We start from the raw sequence: 23206 nt of genomic DNA on the forward strand, positions 1-23206 counted from the left end.
ACAGCGCGCGCTCCTTGAACAGAAGCAGAAGAAGAAGCGGCAGGAGCCCCTGATGGTCCAGTCTAATGTGGACGGGAGGTCTCGCACTCGTCGGACCAAACAGAGCGAGGAACAGGCTCCGCTGGTGGAATCCTACCTCAGCAGCAACAGCAGCACCATCTACCACGGTTAGTAAGGCTGGCACCCCTCTGGGGCTCTGTTGATTCAGAAAGCTCAAACAGAGGATTTCAGAAACACTATGAATTGAACAGCTAAAGATGTCGGACTGCTTTTTTGATCAGTCTGTCTTATTTATGGGAAGTAATTGTTCTTGCACAGAAAGAGATTGCAGTTTTTGCTTCTTTTCCCAGTTCAAAGTGTACACTACAAGCGGCATAGTTGCCAAACACAAAACTATAGAATCAGAATCAGAATCAGAAGGAGCTTTATTGCCAAGTAGTGTTTTACACATACAAGGAATTTGCTTTGGTGTTAAGATGCTGCACGCAGACAGACATACAGCTGACATAAATAGATGTAGAAATATATAAACATGTAATAAACAAATGCAAGTTATATAAGAATAACAGAAGAATAGAGAAAACTAATACAACTGACAATATAAAAAAAATAAAAAAATAATAAAAATAAAAATAACAATGGAACAACAACAATTTACAATTAACAACAAATATGTGCCAGGTTCGTGTATGATATGACATGAAGCGATATTTACATGTGCAGAGAAGATTGTATTATTTGAAAGGTGGGGGAGTGTCAGTCGGAGGCCCGGGCCTTGTTGATGAGGCTAGCTTACGGAAGGGTAGAAGCTGTTTTTGTGGCGAGAGGTTTTGGTCCTGATGGAGCGCAGCCTTTTGCCAGAGCGGAGAGTCTGAAAAAGTTTGTGACCGGGATGGGAGGCGTCAGCTGCAATCTTTCCTACTTGCCTCAGAGTCCTGGAGGCGTGCAGGTCCTGAAATGATGGAAGATTGCAGCCAATCACCTTCTCTGCTGAGCAAATGATACGCTGCAGCCTGCCCTTGTCCCTGGCAGTGGCAGCAGCATACCAGATGGTGATGGAGGAGGTGAGGATGGACTCAATGATGGCGGTGTAGAAGTGCACCATCATTGTCTTTGGCAGGCTGAACTTCTTCAGCTGCCACAGGAAGTACATCCTCAGCTGGGCTTTCTTGGTGAGGTGTGGTCTATAAAAAAAATGGTTGAAAAAGAAAACGAAACTTCATATCTGTTACTAATATTATCATTTTAAATTAGAGCCCATGTCGATATAATACAACACATTGTACATCTATTACACTGTGTTGCAAATGTATCCACTCACAGAACTGGTGTGGGGACTGGAATTGATGAGGTCTTCTTATATACACGTAGACCAGAGCAGCCATCTAATCCACAGTTCTGAAGGCCAGTGCCATGAACTGTCACATTTCATGCAGATAGAATAGAAAATTTGACAAAATTACTCTGCACTACACTAATATTCTGATGGAAAGGTGGGAGATAATAACCTCATCACCCGGCTTTCATTCACTGTTTAGCACTATATTGCCCTGGTCACAAGAGTGAAACTGAACTGCACATCTGCATGTTTAAATTGTACTGAACAGCAGGATTTGATTGATTCTATATGGATAGAGATGATTTTATTCATCAGTTCCCATTTCAGAAGACCAGTTCACAATTCTGAACATAAACATAAACCCTAAAGTTCAAACTAGAAACCAGTGCAGTGAATTTTGAGACAATGGCTTAACATTAAAGATTTACATTTTAACATGTGATTTCATGCCAGAGACTTAAGGAAAGTTTTTGATTTGCTTGTCCTATCAGAAGAAGAATACAAAACACTGCTCTGTCTCAGCTGTTATACAGTATTACCTTTTTTATGATCTGCTAACTCTATCTTTGCTCAACCCTCTTTTCCATTTCTCTCATTTTCTGTCCATCCGCCCTGACCATGTGCGGCTTGTCCTCTCCATCCCTGTGTTTAGTGCAAGAAGCTGAACAGGAGGAGGTGAAGGTGATAGCAGACACACAGCCGCCTCGTTCAGCCAAAAAGGGCAAAGCATCTGCCAGCTCCACTCCGCAGACAGGCAGCGACAAGAAGGAGAGGAAGGGGAAGCACAAAGGTCAGCTTGCCAGTATTAAGACAAACAAGTAGACAGACAGAGTGATGAATAGATGGGATGGAGATAAATGGAAAGGCAAGAAAGATTGACAGACTGACTGAAATAGAAAGGTGGTCGTCAGAAAAGGTAAAAGACACAGACAAAGACAAATCAGACAAGAGATATTTACAGTATGAACAAACAAAAGCATTTTTGGTCTGCTTTTAAACATATTGCTCTTGGTCTTTGTGTAGTTGTGTTTAAACACACAAAAAAACTGGTATAAGTCATTAGAAGCAGTCCACAGTATAAAAAAGAAGAGGCAAAATCCTTACTATCCAACAGCTGCAATGGTCTATTCAAGCCCTCTTTGCAATCCTCACATAAAGGTCTGCCTGCTGATTTCTCAAGCCACATCTGGCACCAAACACAGCCTGTGAAGCTGCCCTCTTAGCCACCGCTGTGGTGCTATACTTGTCAGAGCTCAACTGGCTCTAATGATGTATGACAGTCCGAGTCCTGTCAGCCTGCTGACACACCAGAAGTGGAGACATAAATTAGTCTTTAGTTGGAAGAAGAAAAACTGAGTGTTGAAATGGTATTCCAACTGTATCTACAATAATCTGATTGTTTCCATTTGCTTCTATGCTTTTCAGACTGAACTCTATGCAGTTTAACATTTAAACACAATAGAATCATTACAGAACAATAAGGACACAAAGCACTCAGTCGTACTGTGGATACAACATTACAGATGTTTGTCATCTGATCTAGTGCAGTACAGTAGCTGTGTGAATGATTTTATCCCAGAAAAAAAGATAATGGGATTCCAGAGCCAATCTCACCACTGATGGACATGTCTCTCTCCCTCTCTGTGTCACTCAAGCATTAGCACACACTTTCAGGAGAGCTATTTTACCAAGCTACTATGCACTCACTAAAAACAAACAAAAACAAACAAACAAAAAAATCAGCTGCATCAAGGCTGCAGAATAGATAAGTAGGCTACAGGTTGTTGAATTTACTCAGGAGTAATCCAAGTTGCTCAATAAATAACACATTACATCTGAAATTAAATGTTCAACACAAAACTGGTTAAATACTATGAAATGGGATTAAAAACATAACCCAAATCTACACAACACAAATACAGACTGGCCTCCTACAAGCACACCTCTTCTTAGCAATGCTTCCAGTAATTTTTCTTATTCACCAATTGTTTACACCTACAGATCGATTCATCTGTCAATAATCAGAAATATGTCAAAAAAGTTACAAATTGTCCCAGCATGTGTGTTAATATTTATGTTATTTAACAAATTAGAGTGAATTCAAACAATGAAGACAAGAAATCATAACGCCACATGCTGATTCATAAGACAACCAACTGATTAGACTAGCTAACAATTGTGTTATCCTCAACAAAAAACTAAAAAAGCCCACTTCATTTAAAACAGTGCTGTAAATTGCCCATTTGCAGTATTTAACCCTTCACATAATCTTTATCATCATCATTCAAAAAAAGGACAATTATGGAAGAGCTTGACAGCTGTTTTGAAACTGTAGTGACCTGTGTTCAAATGCATGGAGCAGAATCGACATAAAGTTCTTCCCTTTTACACATTAGAAGCTAATTGAATAGTAAAGACAGAGAAACAATTACTTAAAACAATGTTAATGGCAATGTTAACACATTAACACAGGCAAGTGTTAATACCTGATTTGTAGTCATATTTTGATGGCAAGAACTTGCCTTTGTTTTACTTTAAAATGATTGCTTTGGTCATCAACTGTATGTTAACAGGAGATGCTGATTGTTGAACAGTAGTAGCTGTTTTCTGATGGAGTTTGTTCTTGTGGGGTTCTTGTGTGACCCAGCAGCAATCGATGGCCTGGCTTCCCAGCAGGATGACGGTCAGATCCAGATTCTGACAGTGGGTCATCCCACCACAGAGGAGGGCGAGGCAGAGCCTGTCATGAGCTGCATTCAGTCACAAAGTAAACAGGATCTCCGCATCACCATGCTAAAAAAAGGTACTGTCAGTGTCCAAGAAAGGTTCTGTCACTGCATCTGCAATAGCACAACACTGAGTCCATATTTACACCCACGGCAATCTGGTCCATTGCTGTGGTGTGTTGGTAGGAGGGTAAAACATACTGAATCATGTTAGAGCTTGCTAGAACTGCAAATAGAAATGGTATTTTAAATTATGAATTTTATGAATTATATAGCCTAATCCAGACACCAGCGTATGATGTTGACATATTTTTCAGTCATCATAATTTTTGTTTCTTAAAAAATATGAGTTACTGTAAACAGTAATTACTAGTACACTCATGCACTATTCCTTACATAATAAACACTTATTAGTTTCTTTTATAGTGTTGTGAAACTGTAATTTACACATACTACATTTGCAATTTACTGCATTTAGTGTCATTATTAATAAACATTGTTAAAACTGAATTGAAGTCTGTGTCTGTGTCCTATCACTACGCAGCTAAATGTGTACAAGCTTATCGCAAGGTGAGGCAGGCAAAGGTCCAAAACAGAAGAGCAGTCCTCAGACAAAAAAATCCAGATGGGAACATGCAAGAAACAAAATGCAAATAATCCAACAAGTAAAGCGGAAAAATCCCAGAACACAGGGGAACGCTGGAAACGGCTTAACTGCTTGACAAAAAGACAAAGACAAACAGACTACACACAAGTGAAACTAAGTAGGACAGGGCAGACAATCAAACACATGGGAAAACATATAAAGGCAGGAAGTAAACTAAGAGCAGACACATAAGGACAGATTCTTCGAAGTAAAACAGGAAATAACAAAACACAAACCCAAAACCATGACAGCAAGCCATCTTTATTATCACTCTAAAGGCAGGAATCTGTCTGTGTGTGTTTGTGTGTGTGTGTGTCTGTCTGTCTGTCTGTTTGTATTTTGATCATGTCAAGAACTGTTCTTCCAATCGACTTCACACAGGGAGAGGGTGTAGCTGAGGACCCAAGGGAGTGCAGTGTCGCTTTTGGTGCAATTCGGACTTGCGACACATAATAAATATGCTAGAGGACGGCACAGAGTGGAGCAGCTTGCACGGGTGGGACCTTTTCGGGTCCGCTCTGCAGCAGCAAGGGCATGGTATCCTTGCTGGGACGGAGCTTGTATGCGATGTGGTAGTGAATTGTTGAAACAGTTATTGTCATCACACAAGTTTGATATATACTAGAAACTAATGTGTTGAAAGAGTGTACTGAAGTTCTGAGGAAGCACTGAAAGCACATTTTGATCTAAAAAGCGCAGGGAGGCATCACATTGGCCCCTGCGAATGGGCACTGCACTAGTTTTACTATTTTATCTCCTGCTTTTGCCATAATAACAATATGTATGGAAAATTCCTGCTAGAACACCAGAGATAAGAGTGACTGTGGGTGTCCACTGATACTTGTTCTGAATTAATTTATGATTTAATGGAACCTAGTTGCACACACCAAAATGGGGCACAAATTATTGAATCTCAAACTGTGTCGTTTTACAGATGTTCCAAGCAACCTCAAGCAATAAAATGCTACAGTGGATGAAGAGGGGATGTGTTCCTGTCGGAGATTTCATGTCACCAATTAACAGAAGGGAAAAAATGGTCACATCTCTATCTTTCTGTTTTCTTTTTGTATGTTTTCTTTTTGTTTGTGCAGGTATATCCAGCAGTATGAATTTTGATGAAGAAGAGGACGATGAAGATGAAATTAGCTCCAGTTCCTCACAGCTCAACAGCAACACGAGACCAGGTTCCGCCACTAGTAAGAAGTCATGCAAGGTAAGATGAAGTTCGCAGCACACATTGTACTCTATATGATGTGTATTTATTTTGCCCAGTAAACAGCGCCTTTTGCCTGTGAACAATAAGCCATCAAATGTCAAATTCAATATAGTTGCTCAGCTAGACAATGATAGACCACAATGGCTTAATGTGAAACAGAAAAAGTGCTGTTGCCCTTTGGCTTTTCCCTTTCTTGCAAAAACAATATTGGAATTATTTTGGGCTTTTGCTGTTTCTGGCCTGTCATTTATTCATTCACCACACAGACGTCATCTCAAACTTTTTTAGCTGTGTATGTTACAGTGCTGATGATACAGGTGGTGGAACAATAATCTCATACAGACCCCTTACGTACCTCTTGGAGTTTGAAAGGAACAAACTGTTACAACCTGTTAGAGAGACTTGCGTAGAGGCCCGGGTGCGCCATTGTAAGAATTAATGTGCAATTTATGTTATAAAACATACTATTAAAAGTGGGGTATTATTTTTATTCTAATCCAATACAGCTTTCCGTTTTGTGTACTGAAAAAAAATCCATTTTGAAAATATGTTGTCACCAAGCTGTTATTTTGCTCACTTCTGGTCAGCTGAAGTCAGCAACCTATGAACTTGCTTGATCTAATGTTTAAGGTATAGGAAATGTATATTTTTTGTACATTTCATGTGATAATGGATGAGAGATTCAGATAACCATGTAACCCTGTTTAAAAACACAGCATCTTTGAAGCATCAACACACCGTTCACAGAGATACCATCATTTCTCTTCATCCGCTCCTTATGCCTCTCTAACTTTTCCCTTCAGTCAACTAAATCTTCCGTCTCTACAGCAGGTCCTTATTTTAGACACAGTGTGCTCATTCTCAGTCCCAGTGGACACTTTGATCTTCAGACTCATTACTCTGTTGTAATGAAAGTCAACTCTAACACATCACTCACCAGTCCACAATCTCACAAGGTGTCTCGGCCTGTGTGGGCTGTTCCCCCCCCCCCAGGAGGTAGCGTCAGCACCCACTCCACCAGTCAGTGAACCAGCCATCGATGTAGATGACCTTGAGGAGTTTTCTCTACGCCCTGCACCCCAGGGGGTCAGAGTGAAGTGCAGAATTACCAGAGACAAGAAGGGCATGGACAGAGGCATGTACCCCACCTACTACCTTCACCTGGAGAGAGAGGATGGCAAGAAGGTGAGAAGGGTCAGGGAGCAGAAACATTGTTACTAGGATGGAGCGAGTACCTGGTTGAAACAAGTATCCGGTACAGAAAATGTTTTACATACTTTTTACAAGTATGGGTATTGTCAGAATGAAATGTGTTGATATCTGTTTTCTAATAAGTTATAAATATTGGAACCTTTTAAAAAAATAGTTATCTTACCATTGTAATCAAACACATTACTCCAAAGCTCAATTTATAGCTATAGACAGACATATCTGTTAAGAGATTGTTTTGTAGTTTCATGCTCTCTATGTCTAAATAAGTTGATTGTGTTTACCGGTGAAGCTCATATTTTACTAATTTGGTGTCTGGTTTGGCTTGTCACAGGTGTTCCTGTTAGCTGGCAGGAAGAGGAAAAAGAGTAAAACATCAAATTACCTCATCTCCATTGATCCCACTGATCTGTCTCGAGGTGGAGAGAGCTTCATTGGTAAACTGAGGTAAGTTGTCTTCTCATGTTAACATCATGTTAAAGGGTAACTTAGGTATTTTTCAACCTATTTTCCCATATTTATGTGAATTTTATTTTTTTAAAGTGGTCCAGCACTGAGCGAGCAGTCGGCAGCAGCAGGGACTGCGATGTAATCCTTGAGGGCAATTACGCCTCGTCAAAGCACGTCCACTAAAGTGCTTGTTTTTGTCACTGATAGGCTCAGATTATAATTTGTATTTAATAACATTGTGGAAAGGATCCCTACAGAGATAGATAAGAGTTAAGATCATTTTTGTTAAACCAGAAACAGTCGCTATATCGCTCTCGTCAAAGTCACAGTCTCAACAGTAATTTTACCTCTCTGGTCTACTACTGCCTGAATCGGTTAGTCTGTGTTATTGTGTGATTTTGGTGATTTTAACCCTTTAAAACACAAAGTCACAAAATAACACAGACAAACTAACCGACCAAGGCAGCGGTAGACCATTAACTCCTGTGTTCTGTGAGGTAAAATTGCTGTTTTTATGTCATTGTCAACGGTTGTGCGTTCTCCCCATTAAGTTACATAGACACAAAAATATGGGAAAATAATCCAGGTTGAAAAATACCCTTTAAGTGTTGTATTTGATTCATTATTTAACTTTTGTAATGTTATGCTATTCAAGTTTTCTATAAATGAACTTAATAATAATATTAAAATGTTTAACCCCATACTATTTTTTTTATAACTTTTCTTTAGGCCTTGAATTTGGTGTTGATACAAATTGGTATTCATATTTAATGGAAATTTAATCTAACTAGAACATATTTCCATGTGTAAATAATTGAAATACATTTATAAATTCTCTGTGTAACACTTCAAAGTACGGTTCACAAAATTGTGCGTACTGCAGCTTAAATATAATAAATCATGAACAAATCAGGATCTAACTGCTTTATTATGAAATACACAGCAACTAATGTATATGAGTAAGGCACCATTCAGAAGAAGAACTTCTTGTGCTCTTTTAGCCTCACCAATGAAAATGTATAATTTAGAAAATCCCCCGATCCTTACGTAATTCACCACTGATTTAAAAAAATGTCTTTCTCGTAAATGTACATTAGCTATAAACTCCAGCAACATGAAGATTGGTAGGAATTAAGTAGTGACATAATCCTTAGAGACAGCCTCAAGGCTGTGTTAGTGGCTCCGTGGAAACTCCTGGGGAGTTTAATCAAATATGGCTCTGTGCAGCCTTTAATCTTCAGAGCTGGCCGGACCATTGGTCGATGCACTGCTCAAACCTTTGCAATCAAAATCCCACTTGATGGATGGAGATCTAAATCGAAATGAACAGTGGCCTTTCATCAGTGCTTCTCAAGAGTTCTTGAGGTGGCTGGCCTAAATGAGGTATGGCACATCAGAGGTATATGGTCAGTTGTTTAAAGCTGTGGCTTTGAAAAACCATTGCAGACAATGCTACTTACCTACAATGCACACATAAATATACACTGCATGTACAATTAGGCAAATCGTGTTACTCAGGATTAATTTTACTGTTGAACAAACACAATGCTCTCAATCAATCCAAAATATAATTGAACCCTCAAACCTGAGTGTTTATCTAAGAAAAAGTGACTTTTGTCTTGCTCAGGAGAATACATAAGTGTGCAGAATTATTAGGCAATTAAATTACAAAAATCATTTCAAATTGTTTATTCTCAATTTTTAGATTACGTGTAACAATTTAAAATGACAATTAAATAACATTTTTGGCCTTTCAAAAGTATTTAGTTACCAATATAGCCACCCTTCGTTTCAGTAAGTGCCATGAGCCTACCAACCATGAAGCCTGTCACTTTCTTGATCTGTTCACTATCAACTTTCACTTGCTAGCCAAGCTGTGGAGTACTTGGATGCATTTGACGCATCATTGTCCTGCATAAAGATCATGACCTTCTTCAAAACTGAGGGCTTCTTCCTGTACCACTGCTTGAAGAAGGTATATTCCAGAAACTGGCAGTAGGTTTGGGAGTTAAGTTTCAGTTGATCTTCGATGCGAAAAGTATGAGATAAAACTATCTCATCCTTAATGATAGCAGTTCATAACAGTACCCCTCTAAGTGGTGCCGTGTCCATCAGTGATCCATCTGCTGGTCCATCAAGAGTCACTCTTGCTTCATCTGTCCACAAAACCTCTGGAAAATCTATCTTCAGGTATTTCTTTGCCCAATTTTGATGCTTCAACTTGTGAATCTTATCCAGTGGTGGTTGTTTGTATACCTTCCTGACCATGGCCATGTCTCTGAGCACTTGGCACCTTGTACTTCTGGGCACTCTAGGTAGGATGCACTTCTGGAATATGGTGGCACCGGAGGATAATGGGTTCCTGGTTGCTCCGCTTTTAGTTCTGCTCAAGTCTTTTGCAGTTAATTTGCGCCTTTTCTTCTCCATGAGCTTTGTGCGCCCCAGTTGATTATTCGCAACAAAATGTTTGATTGTTCAGTGGTAGTACCTCAATAGTTTAGCTATTTTAAGAGTGTTGCATCCAATTACAATTTACAATTTTTTTAACTTTTCAGTGTCAGTTTAATCTCTTTTTTTTGGCCCATTTTACTTGTGGTATTGAAGCTGCCTAATAGTCATGCACACCTTGATATAAGGTAGGATTCACTTTTGCCACACCCTCCCTCATTACACAAATAGTGATCAAGTGAAAATTATTTACTCCAATGAGCAATCGAGTTTATACAGTTTGGAGTTGGAAAATGTGGATAGACTCTTGAATAAATTACTTTAAAGTATTTATCAGAGGAATCAGTCAACAGGCAATATAATCACAAGTTGGGAACAATTACTGTTTATTTGTATTTGTAGTTGTAACATATCAGTTTTTCTACCTGGAGCATCCATTACTTTCATATTGCAAAATCTGGATACACGTTATTCATGCAGACACACTGGTGAACGGCTCCTTACAACGCTTGTTACGTGCTGTTTCTCTCAACCATGCCAACACACACACACGCACGCACACACACACACACACACACACACACACACACACACACACACACACACACACACACACACACACACACACACACACAACCAACCAACCATCAGACCTCATCAGTCTGTTGTGTTTTCTTTGTAGGTCTAACCTCATGGGAACTAAGTTCACTGTATATGACAGCGGTCTGAACCCTATGAAGAGCACCACCAGCCTGGAAGCTAGCAACCTGCGTCAAGAGCTAGCAGCCATTTGCTATGTGAGTTGGTCAAAATGCTCCTTACCTTGAAGACAAATGTTGAGCAATGAGTTGGCAATAAAATACATGATAAATCAGTGTGATTACATTTGAATTAATGTCATTTTTCTAATAAGCTACTTAACATGGAATACTTTAATATCAGAGGTATAAGTCATTTTTATTTGCTTTGAAATTGTGTCTGGTGGCCTTTGAAATTCAGAGTTCCATGTTGGGAGTCTAACTCAGATAATTAGATGAAGACATTCATGAAAAACGGTGGAGGCAGGACGTCGCCATAATCAGTTTGAAATAAAGTTGTCATCTATATGCCTGTATCAAATCAATTTCATTGCAGACAGAGATAACTTTCAAGTCCACAATAACAATGTTTTTTTTTTTTACGTTACACTGAGTACAGTAGATAGTAGTATATAATTCTTCAGATCGATAAATAAATTTGTCTCTTACTGTAAAAAATGTTGTATATTTTAATAAATGTATTGTGACATAATTCATTTTTAATATTGTAACATACTGTGATATGTTATTAAAGTTATGCAAGTTTGTTGAGAACATGCTTACAACACAGTTTATTGTCTTTTCAACCTAGGAAACCAATGTCTTAGGATTCAAAGGGCCTCGCAAAATGAGCGTCATCATTCCTGGAATGAACATGGACCATGAGAGAGTGTCTATTCGGCCACGAAATGTAGGTGTTACTTAAAATGGCCACATCTGTGCTGACCAATTCAGCCTCTTCAAATACTTACATAATTGATCTGGTGTCTACGATGTCCAGGTCCGAAGATATTCTGTTTTTCTTCATTACAGGACCATGAATCACTGCTGGCCAGGTGGCAGAACAAGAACACAGAGAGTGTGATTGAACTTCATAACAAGACGCCTGTGTGGAACGATGACACACAATCCTATGTGCTCAACTTCCATGGCAGAGTCACTCAGGCCTCTGTCAAAAATTTCCAAATCATTCACGACAATGACCGTGAGTTCCATACCTCTAAACTGCTAGAGGTTTATTTTTAACTGCAATGAACTGATCTGTGTTGTATGTATGTGCATATACATCACATCGTGCTGTACCCATAGATCCAACCAGTGGTAGGTTTTAGTACAACAAAACTTTGTTTTGTTTCTTTTCCTTTCTACAACAATTGATGAATCAGTGAGAATAAGTAATGCAGAAATAAATGACTGAAATGATAATAAACATCAAGGTGTCCTTACACAAAAATGCCAAAAATGTGGAGCCAAAGAATGCAGCAGATCAGTGTCACCTGTGAACAGTAGCAAAAGCACTGTTGCCATGGTTACCTAAATTGACCGGAACTATGTTTTAAGGCATCTGATAATGCCTGTCAATCAGATACAAGTAATTTCCCTGGTCATAGTATTTGTGCTTACATGCACTAACTAAAATGCACAGTGAAGTAACTCTAGACAAGGCGTACCGTAGGTTTTCAGTAGGGTGGTTTTTGCTATATGAGGTAATACAGAAACCCACAAATGAATAAATAAGGTATTATGAAATGCACCATATATGCATCATGTGAATAAGTAAAGACAATAATCCAGTCAGTTAAAAAAGCACAGCACATTATAAACTTAATCCTTCATCCTCCTTTTTTGCACAATAAAAGTAACATAAGCCAGTTATGTGAGTAGCAGTTGGTTGGTCTGAATAAGCAAACCGCCAATCACGTAACATTGTTTTTATTAACACTGAGCATAAGTTTTAAAAATACACTCACCAGCCACTTTATTTGGTACACCTGTTCAATTGCTTGTTACCACAAATAGCTAGTCAGCCAATCACATGGCAGCAACTCAATGCATTTAGGCATGCAGACGTCAAGAAAAATTGCTGAAGTTCAAACCGAGCATCAGAATGGGGAAGAAAGGGGAATTAAGTAACTGTGAATGTGGCCTGTTTGTTGGTGACAAAGGGCTGATCTACTGAGATTTTCACACACAACCATCTCTAGGGTTGACAGAGAATGGACCAAAAAAAGAGGAAATATCCAGTGAGCAGCAGTTGTGCGGATGAAAATGCCTCGTTTATGTTTAGGTCAGAGGAGAATGGGCATGACAGAAAGGCAACAGCAACTCATATAACCACTCATTACAACCAAGGTAAGCAGAATACCATCTCTGAAGGCACAGCGCGGTGAACCTTGAAGTAGATTGGCTACAGCAGCAGAAGACCACACCGGGTGCCACTCCTGTCAGCTAAGAACAGGAAACTGAGGCTACAATTCACACAGACTAACCAAAATGGTCAATAGAAGATTGGAAAAACGTTGCCTGGTCTGGTGAATCTTTATTTCAGCTGCGACATTCAGATGGTCGGGTCAGAATTTGATATAAACAACATGAAACCATGGATCCATTAAAGTGGCCAATGAGTGTGTATGGTGTTAGTATTTGTTTTTCTGCTGTCCTTTGTGCCTTTTTTGAATAGCCGGAGACTATAGAGTCATACAGGAAACAAGGGGAGAAAGACAACAATAGAGGGAGTGGGATGTGATGCAACAAATTAGTATTTCAAGTCCTGAACACGTCTTCTATTTATTCAACATAGATAAATTATTTGTTTCATAATAATGTTTTTTAATTAAATATTGAATGCTTTGGGTCTCCATTATTAAGAATACAAATTAAAGGGAGGGGAGAATATTGTTTGAAGCAGCTTGTTTACTGGTTCTTCTCCCCTGCAGCTGACTACATTGTGATGCAGTTTGGCCGTGTGGCAGAAGATGTCTTCACGATGGACTATAACTACCCAATGTGTGCCCTGCAAGCCTTTGCCATTGCCCTTTCCAGCTTTGACAGCAAGTTAGCCTGTGAATAGATCCCCACCCTGAAGTTCAGTGGAGAACCGGTCCATCTGTCCTCTCAACAAGGGCTGTTAATGTATCCCTGGGGCTGGATTTGAGATCTCCAAATCACCCACTACCATGGAAGTCCTGCATAACCCAAAAGGCTTTATGGGCCTCAAGTTTTGTGTTTATATGTGTGGGTGGGGTGGGGGTGGGACGTCAGGATGGTCTTGGTCAGTGCACGAAAAAAAGCACAAACAGTAATCCACTTTCAAAATCAAATTAATTTGTTTTGATAACTAAAGTCATTTTTTACTGTAATGGCATTAAAAAAACAAAACAAGGTTCCTTTATGTTGTAGTTAGAGAAAATTAACATTTATTTATCTGTAAAATATAACTAACAATTACACATTTTAAAAGTTGACTGGATTTTATGTAATCTGTAAACACAAAAAACACAATGTCACACTTTTCCTCAAGCATGACTATTGCTTATATAGTTACTGAATTAAGAATTACATGCACATCACTATATATTTATTTTGTTATTTATGTATTTATTACATGTTTATTTTGTTTTCTGTTATCATTTGCAAAAATCAAGGCTCCATGGAGCTGCAAGCACATAAATTAGCATCACAAGATAGAATATCTCTTGTATCCACACAAAACAATTAGCGATGGACATGAACAGGGCAAAGGTATGTTACACTGTGCTGTGTACTATATACAATATTGTGTCACAGTGTCATGTATGTGAATGTATAGGATGATGGTGCACTTTACTTTGAAGTCTGTAGTGGATGAGACATAGCTGTACATACTTAACTGTGCCTTTGAAGACTAATTCCAGTGTTACGCTTTGACCATAAAATGAGCTGAGCCTGAATTGGTCTTTGCTATCCTTACTGTCTTCAGATGCATTGGAGATATTTCTCTGTAGCTACACTGAATTTATTTGTCAAGTGCGGGGTTCATTTAGACTGATTAAAGTTGTAGCTGGAGTTTGGAAAATATCCAAAGTGCACATCACTGGACAACATTTAGGGATTTTCCAGATATATTTAAATTATCGTTAGGGTCTACAACACATTACACCGAAGAGGTGACTAATTATTTACATTTTACTATACATCAGGCAGTAGATATAATATCCAAGGCACTCAGGCTTACGGTGTGCTTATATCTTCTGATGTCTCCTGCTTGGAAAAAAATAAACTGAACACAGATTGACTTACTGCCAACAAACACACAGTAACAGTGTGAATCTGACACAGCTTCAACACTTATAATTCATGTCTTGCTCTTTACATCTCTGATTAATTTTATGCTCCACTAGAGTGGAGTTTGGTACATTCCTCATCTGACTGGCTGTACGTTTCTATATCACGTGGTTTATTGCTGTTCACGTTTTTACTCAAAATATTATTCCTCTTGCTCCTTATGGGGAAGTATCCTTTCTCAAATATCTGATAGTATTTTGTATTTTATGAACTTTAAAAAATGCTGAATGAAGGCAAAGAACAATCTCTGATACCGCTATTATTACTGTGGGTAATGAGAAAATCTTTATCAAATGTGATATTCTTGTACTTAACTGTGTTCTAACTATTTTAAATTTCTATTTTAAAATTGTTGATACTCTTGCTGTAAAATCTGCTTTTCATACATGTGTCCAGGAACCAAAGGTTCTTTCACTTTCTGTTTTTGGTGCCCTAGTTGTAATGTACAGTAAATGGTGTACAATTTACTGTGGTGGTCCTCACAGTCCTTTGATCATGGAAAAAAAATAAATAAAACTTCATTAAGTCATATGCATTCTGTTCTCTCAAAAAATCCCAACAAACTTACTGTACTCTTTTGAATGACATGTTTATTAATTTAATGCTGTCTTTTACAATTTACTCCTCTTTCAAAACAAGGTCCCAGTGAACATACATTCTCTTTTCACTAATCAAGTCCAGTTCCAGAAAATTGGTATTAGTCACCTTGATCTGAGCTACACTTGCACTTCCTAATGCTGAAATCTATTGCCACATGAAGGTATAACAACATAAAATCTACACATAAATGCTTCATTTGAAGTTGGCAAGCAATGCTGTCTTTATTATGTGAGGCAGTGTGAACAAAAAAAAGGTTGCTTGGCTACTAAAATGTAATACTTGGCTTACCTACAACCTTGCCTACAAATTCTTCAGGAGTGGCAGTGTGATGTACAAACAGGGTCCATTGTTTGGTACTACACAGTTCCAACATTACAGAGATGTCTGAGATGATAATGCATTGAAAACACACCATGGGGATTGCTGCTTGATCATTACACCCACTCATCAATAAGTATCTCTATTCCTCTGAGACTGAGATTTAGCTGTAGACTAACATGCTCTGGAATGGTTTGCAGCCATTGTTATTATTAGTTACACCGGTTTATGACAAATCAAAATGTCCACAGTGTCATCACAAAACTGGTATTCTGGTCAAAGGGGCATGTTTGACGTCAGCTGCAAGAACACTAGAGGTTGTTGAGAAAGATGTGTGCTAATGGGGCTGCCAAACTGTTTCAGTGAAGTAAAGTGTTTTCCTGTACTCTGTCTTGTAGAGAAACACAGCAAACTGATGCATGGCTCTTGTGCTCTATGTTGATTTAACAACCTCAATCTTTAAACAGAATTCTATTGAAAGATCGAGACTGTTGTCATTAAATTTGTCTGATAAATGACAAGTGTAACGTTTCGTTCCAGTAATATTGAAACACTTCATTTCCTTTGACCTTAGCACACAGTTGCCTCACTACTGAAGTTAGACACTGCCCCCTGTGCTGTGGCAGTTTTGCTGCTCCTACACAGTTAAAAGTGCAGAAGATGGATTTCCTTACAGCGTTTAATAATGTGTAACTTCATCACATCAATCACTAGAGGCAGCAATGTGAGAAACAGCTAATGACTTCATGTTGGCAGGGCACCTGAAGTTGAAGTTGTGCTGCTGTGACAGCTGAGATCTATCTTACCACATCCCTCCCATGTTCCTGCACTGATTTGTATTTATAAATACCCATGCTCACAACACTCTGTGTATTGACAGGAGCTTTGCTGCTATTTACTGCTGCTATCAATTTGCAAAAGCCTCCTCCAGCGCAGCCTCCACCTGCTATGCTTCTACTTTGTTTGTGTGTACACTAGACAGTTGTTATTTCTATGATAATTCTTGCTGTGGGTTTATTTACAATGTTCTCTGGATGTTATTTATCGTGTTGCTGTGTATTATAATCTGGTGTGCTGCATTACCGCGACAGGGAGCATCCCCAGGAGCAGAACCACACTGGACCACCTGGTGGTGCCAGATATTGCATGATATTGTCAGGCACTGCACTCATTTCATTTGCAGCAAAGCCTCAATTCTATTCTCAATTCAATTCTCCTACCACGAGCACCCATGGCTTCTGTCAAACATGGACACATTTTCTGATTCAAAAGTAATAACATCATATAAAAGTAATCTAATGATAAAAACAAAAATTACAAAATTACTTGATTTGACTGTTGACTGTTCTCACAACAAAAAGCTAATAATCAGTCAGTAACTTCATCAATACTCTTCACTTCTTTAAATGGTTTTAAAGGCTCCGCACGCCCACACAGGTGTTTCTAATTAACCTAACTGATTGGACCTATGCAGGGAATTATGTGAGGTCACCATTCACACACACACACACCAATAAGAATGATTAAGTGTAAGTATTATCCCGCTTTAACAGGTGTAAAAAGAGGGAGATGGTGATATGTCAATCAAGCACCTTTTGTACACATTTCACCTGGCCTAAAAAGAGGTGATTTAGTGAAAACACCTGTGCGGGTGAACTATGATTGTGCAGGGCCTGCAACAGCCTGTAATTAGTGTGAAAAAAGTTAATATTCCAAATTTGTTATACCAGAAAAAGGAGATATGGTATGTGCTCTGAATGCAAAAATACAATTGTTACTGCTTCAATGCTGATTTTGTAAATACACGCATAAGAGGCTTTTACCACATTGATGTTGTAAAAGGAGTCCTATTATTATTTGTATAAAAGTATCCCTTCAGAGCAGCTTTGCATGTTTCAGTTTAGCTTGAGTTCTGTTTTACACATATAAGGGATCAGTAATAAACAATGCACAATTTGAGGAACACTGAGTTCACTGTATGGTTAACAACTCATTTTAGGTAATTGGAAAAGTCCTTTACGTCTCCCTCCTGTTCCGCATCCTCAGCCCACTTACCCCGACTTCTTTAGTCACGATACGACCGTCACCCCCTGCTGGTACTGACATTGACAAATGCTCTTCGTCACCCTCCTCTGCTTCTTCCTCTGGGTTGGGACAACCCTCACAACTGAACTGCAGGCTCTCTGCCTCCATCACTGGATCATCTTCATCACCTTCATCCTCCTCTTCTGCCTCTGTCCCCTCATCGTCTTCCTCCACCTCGTCTTCCTTCTCGTCTCCCTCCTCTTCACAAGTATCCTCTTTAGGGTAGTGGAACACATCTCTGTGGTCACAAAAGCTTATTTGCTTCTTCCCTCCATTGTGACACTGTAGCTCTTTGCTCACCTCTAAACCAAGTCTCTCCTGCTTTCTTTCCACGGCAGGCTGGGATAAAGGAAGGCTGAGTAAGAGCCTTTTCTCTGCTTCCTCCTCCTCCTCCTCCTCCTCCTCCTCCTCCTCCTCCTCCTCCTGTCCTCCTCCTCTACTTCCTCTACTTCTCTACTTCTCTCTTTATCCTCCTCTTCCCCTCTGTCCCCTGCCTCCTCCTCTTCCTCTTCTTCCTCCTCTTGCACTATGGATAGTTTCCTTGCCATGATCTCCTCCTCCTCTTGCTCCATCCTCTCTGCCAGGGCCTCAGCAGTGGGCTGGTTAAGAGGTACCTCCAGTATAATAGAGTCAAATCTAGGTCTGTCATAGGACTCATCATACACTGGGTAGGTCTCCTCTGGGTAACCTGCATTGGTGTACAAAAAGAAACATAAGTACATACAGTATGAGAGTTTGGGTGTATGAAGCAGCTTCTTATAATTAAAAATGGATTTGATTAGCCTGGAGACAAAATCTGCTACTAAAACCTGCAACAAGTGTAATTATTGTAAAATGATGTGAGGTGCTTGGAGATTCAGATTTAGGCGTGTACCTTCCCAGTCTGCACTGTAGGGGACCTCCTCAGCCTCCATCTCTGGGGAGGCTCCCTCCAACCGGCTCTCCTGCATCAGCTGTGTGATCTGTCTAAGTTGCCTGAGTAATTTCTCCTCCTTCTTTGATGTTGTAGTTTTACTCTTCCTCCTTCTGCCACTAGAGAGCAACACAGATATGTAAGCAGAGTCAGTAATAGGCAAGACTATGGCACATCAATCAGAGGCTTCTTGATTTCTCAAGCCCCTTAGTGAGTGAGCTGATGCCCAAATTAAGTAAATAAGCAAATAAAATGAAAATCACTTAGACCATATTATTGAGGCTGTGAGTCTCAATGTTTTCATTTGCTTAATATATCTTTAGCATCAGTTTGGCCAAAATTGACATGAGCATTCTCCAACAAACTAACAACTAGATAATGTCCCCTTTCCTTACACATAAATTCATTTTTCTAGACAATTTATGTGATTTTATGACTTTAAAATGAAGTAGTAGCAGTAGCTGTTAAGTAAAATATGCCAGTGGCCTTCCCAGCCATGGAACAATTTTCTCTTTAATTTTTTTGCCCTTTCATTTTCATGCAAGGTCTATGCTGAGTTATCCCAGTATGAAGTAATTTTTTCTGGTTCTTCTGTGCTATGGGCAGTGAACAGTAGGATGTCAAGAGAAAAATAAGTCTTACCTCCCAGAACCACGACTCTTCGCAGAGACAATCCTCTCCATCATCTTTTCTGTTTGCAGTAGTCTCTCCTGAAGCCTGGCAAACTCATACTCAGTTACTACAAGAATTGAAAGAGAAAACATTGTTTTAATATCAAAATAAATTGCATTTCTATGCAAACAGTAAACAAATGCAGCTGTGTAAATTTATATGTAAGTTGACACACAAGCATGTGTTAAGTGTTAACTGTAGGCAAAAGTGCTATTAACACATTGAATTGAACTGAACCTTCACAAAAACAACAAGTATTTTGCTATTTGTCCACAAACAGCTTAAGTTATATTAGTAGGAACCTTAGGACTGTTAAAATGTAACGAGAACAGAAATGGAATTACACACACAAATACCTTAAATCACTGAAGCTACTTACTTATCTTACTCTCCACATTTGCTTTGGTTACTGTAGTGTGGTTTCCTGATTTAGTAGTCTTCCCCTTACATGTCAGCTGTAAACATGAAACTGATTTCATTTGAGCAATGGAGCATAGCAATAATCATCTGTAATTAAAACATATGTACTGTACATTTAATTACCATTTAATGTCACAGAGATCACAGTGTCATTTCTCATTATGCTGTATTTACATGACATACAGCATAATATAGAATAGTGTAAAGCAGCATGATGACGATTTTTATTCATATACAAAGTGTGTATATACATATATACACACACACATATATATATATATATATATATATATACCCTACCTACCATGCAGGACAGTCATATAGTAATTACCTTATATATTATATAGAAGATGTAAAGAAAAATCCCAAAGCCATATATGGGTATCGCTTGAGCCATCAGGTTGTATTTTTTGCCTCGTCCGATGCCTTTTATTTTGGCCATGGCCTCAGCACTGTGGGTCATGGAGTAAGATGGGTCAACACCCCACCTTTCTGGGTCCACTGGCAATGACAGCTGATTCATCACAGGAGGGTAGAACCCAGGCCCAACTGGAGCAGACAAAAATCATTCAGTCAATATCAATAAATTTGAGCAATTTTTTCCCACATCCCACGATCAACCGGTGGTACATGTAGCTTCTTTCTAATTTCAGAAATTAATCATGTAAGTAGTGGGGGTATATAGGATATTACATCTGTGAGAGCTCTTTGTTAGCGTAAAAGCTGTAAGCTCTCACACCAACATTATTTCCATTATTGGCAGGCTGAGTGTATACCACAGTTGGTAGCACATCAACCTTAAAGGCACTACTTTAAAGTGCCAGAAAATGTTCAAGCCCCACTTTGGACCAGAGTGTTAATTGGTCACAGCTTCAAAATATCACACAGCTCTATGGTGTTTGAAATTATGTTCAGTTCCCACTAACTGCATTAGTTAGTGTTACATGTGTATATTGTCTGTCTTTCTAAATGTTATAATTGTCTGATCACTGTTTACATGGACATCAGTTTTTCTTAAGGGTAGTTGTTTGCTGTGTTTATTTTATTCTTCAATGGTGAACTGGATGTCACACATTAACAAGCATATGTGTGGTGTCCAGCCATTTGTGGTCATGGAGTGCCCTTGAACAGATGTGTCTGTCTGCTGTGCAAGTCTGTGGCATATGAGTTTTTTAACCTGTAGGTGGCCTACTGGATTTGAAAAATTGCTGGGCAGTATTAGCAGGCAGCCGCAGGTAACAGCTGCCAGCTCTCACACTGATTTTCTTTAGAAAATATAGTTGGGGATATTTTTGTGTTTTTGATCAAATAAGAAACCTTACAGTAAATTGTTACTATTTTGTAATTTGTACTACAAAATGTGTCTAAAATGTGAGATGTTAGTTGGATTAAGCAAATAATATTTCCTGCGCTCAGGGCCTCTTTGCACCAATCACATGTGCTTGCTTATGTCTGTTCCACCAGTAACAATCAATGCGGCATAAGCAGGCAGACCTGTAGTCAGGCTGCAGTGAAGTGGTAGCTAGTTAACTAGCTAGCATAACATGCAGTGTTTGGCCTGCAGTATTGGTTATCATAATTTCTCTGCTATTTACATTTTTGAAATTTGCCTAAAGCACTGCAAATGTTACTAGGGTGTAAAACTTAAAATTAAACGGTATTGTACTTGTGAACTATATAATTTTTTTTAACATAGCAGGTGATATAAAAAACAGAGTTGCCCTGATTTTGAAGTATCCTTGACAATGTTTTTATTCAGAGTGAGTCAACTTTCTCTGAAAATGGCTGGTGTCATTTCTGGACAATGTTTTAAAGATTTGTTTTGTGGTTCCAGAGATCAAAAATATCTTTCTGTTTTTAATGCATGTGGATGCCACCATATTAAACTATTATCATTGGTTAAACCCTCTAATGGAGAATAGGGACATTTTTTTAAAGAAGCAAAGTATATGCTTAAGACATAACAGATCTATGATGGGATACTCTGAAATGTAAGGTTCAAGCAGAGTGATTAGAATATTATATATAGAATATCTAAATTCATACCAAGTGTCCACTTCCATCTTTAGGTCTGAATTATCTACAAACACAGCTGCAGCTTAAAGAATATCAATATCAAATAATAACAATAACACACCTTTACCGTAATTCAGTTTTACTGTGTTTAATATAGGCAACAGGCTATTTTTTTAAAGGTATATTTTAATTTATTGTATACATTTATTTAAATAAATAGGCCTAAACATATTTAAACATATGCAAATGTGCATGTATAAATGTTACACACTCACATTATGATAAACATGTGTGCAGTGACCCTAGGCCTGGTGTATAGCCAGAGTAACATCTGGCAACAACAACAACAGCAACAAAAAAAGACATGGAGATGGAACAGGATGGAGATGGACATTCTGATGGATGATGATCTGATAAGCTGCCTTACCCTCAGGCTGCCCCATCTCCTTCTTTCCTCTGGGTAAAAGCATTCTGGGCAGGAAGAGAGAAACACAGAGAACAGAGCATGATATCAGAGTAACCTTCTGGCAAGTTGTTATAGACATTTTGTCTCAGGAAATGACAGCCGTTGGTTTATTTCACTTGAACAGTGAAGCTAGCATCCACAGATGTCATCTCTCATCTGGTGACGTTCGTGCCCAGATTAGACCAGATTAAACCAGCTGCCTTCAAGTGCTGTTTGAAATATTGACTAGTGCATTCATTATTCTTATATTATTATTTCCTAATCTGGATTTCAGAAACTACACAACCTACACCAACCAAATTTAGCAGATAGATGGGGTTGCTTACTTAGGTATACCAATCAGCATCAACTCACCACCTATACTTTAGGCCACCTTTCCCCCTGGAGTTCATGGGTCAAGACGCATCTTTCTGCAAATGCCAACCCAACTACAAAATTAGTTTAATAACATGACGGACCAAGCTATTTAGCACTGAATTTAAATAAAGCCATGGATGCTTTTGCCCAGAGACTGGTGAGGGGAAAGTATCTGGTTTAAGGTAAGGCAGCTCACTGTGTAACTGTGTGTTATGGGTGGTTTAATGAGAAGTGTTCAGTGTTGGGCCGATCAGTGCATTGCTGATTGACATGTGAGGCAACGTAGGATTCGACTGTGCGACTTCATGACAGCTCCCAGCCAGCTAGTTGTAATTCTGGTATGATAAAAGTGTTAGACTGATGACACACAAGCTGACATGAGGATGCAAGTGTCACACAGGTGTGCCAGTCTCCTTTGATTCTG

General features: G+C 38.9%; 2 protein-coding genes across 3 annotated transcripts in view; one reads left to right on the plus strand and one right to left on the minus strand.

Annotated features, from left to right (window-relative positions):
• tub (TUB bipartite transcription factor) overlaps positions 1–15457 on the plus strand; it is a 47528-nt gene extending 32071 nt beyond the window's left edge. For both annotated transcript variants that reach the window (XM_038700516.1, XM_038700517.1), the window contains exons 3-12: positions 5–167; positions 1992–2129; positions 3990–4142; positions 5803–5924; positions 6921–7112; positions 7471–7583; positions 10717–10831; positions 11424–11522; positions 11645–11816; positions 13549–15457. In XM_038700516.1, the coding sequence (XP_038556444.1) occupies positions 5–167; positions 1992–2129; positions 3990–4142; positions 5803–5924; positions 6921–7112; positions 7471–7583; positions 10717–10831; positions 11424–11522; positions 11645–11816; positions 13549–13682 (1401 nt within the window). In that variant the 3' untranslated portion in view covers positions 13683–15457. The remainder of the gene's footprint in view (positions 1–4; positions 168–1991; positions 2130–3989; positions 4143–5802; positions 5925–6920; positions 7113–7470; positions 7584–10716; positions 10832–11423; positions 11523–11644; positions 11817–13548) is intronic.
• Positions 15458–15505: 48 nt separating this feature from the next.
• ric3a (RIC3 acetylcholine receptor chaperone a) lies at positions 15506–22504 on the minus strand. The gene is given in 7 exon segments (XM_038700585.1): positions 15506–18369; positions 18372–18626; positions 18813–18970; positions 19494–19590; positions 19903–19978; positions 20275–20492; positions 22387–22504. Coding segments are annotated over 7 exon segments (1422 nt in total). The 3' UTR covers positions 15506–17869.
• Positions 22505–23206: the final 702 nt, after the last annotated feature.

Source organism: Micropterus salmoides, unplaced genomic scaffold (assembly GCF_014851395.1).
Source record: "Micropterus salmoides isolate LMB-PRFRI ecotype aquatic unplaced genomic scaffold, ASM1485139v1 Ms_hic_scaffold_6, whole genome shotgun sequence".
Lineage (NCBI taxonomy): Eukaryota > Metazoa > Chordata > Actinopteri > Centrarchiformes > Centrarchidae > Micropterus > Micropterus salmoides.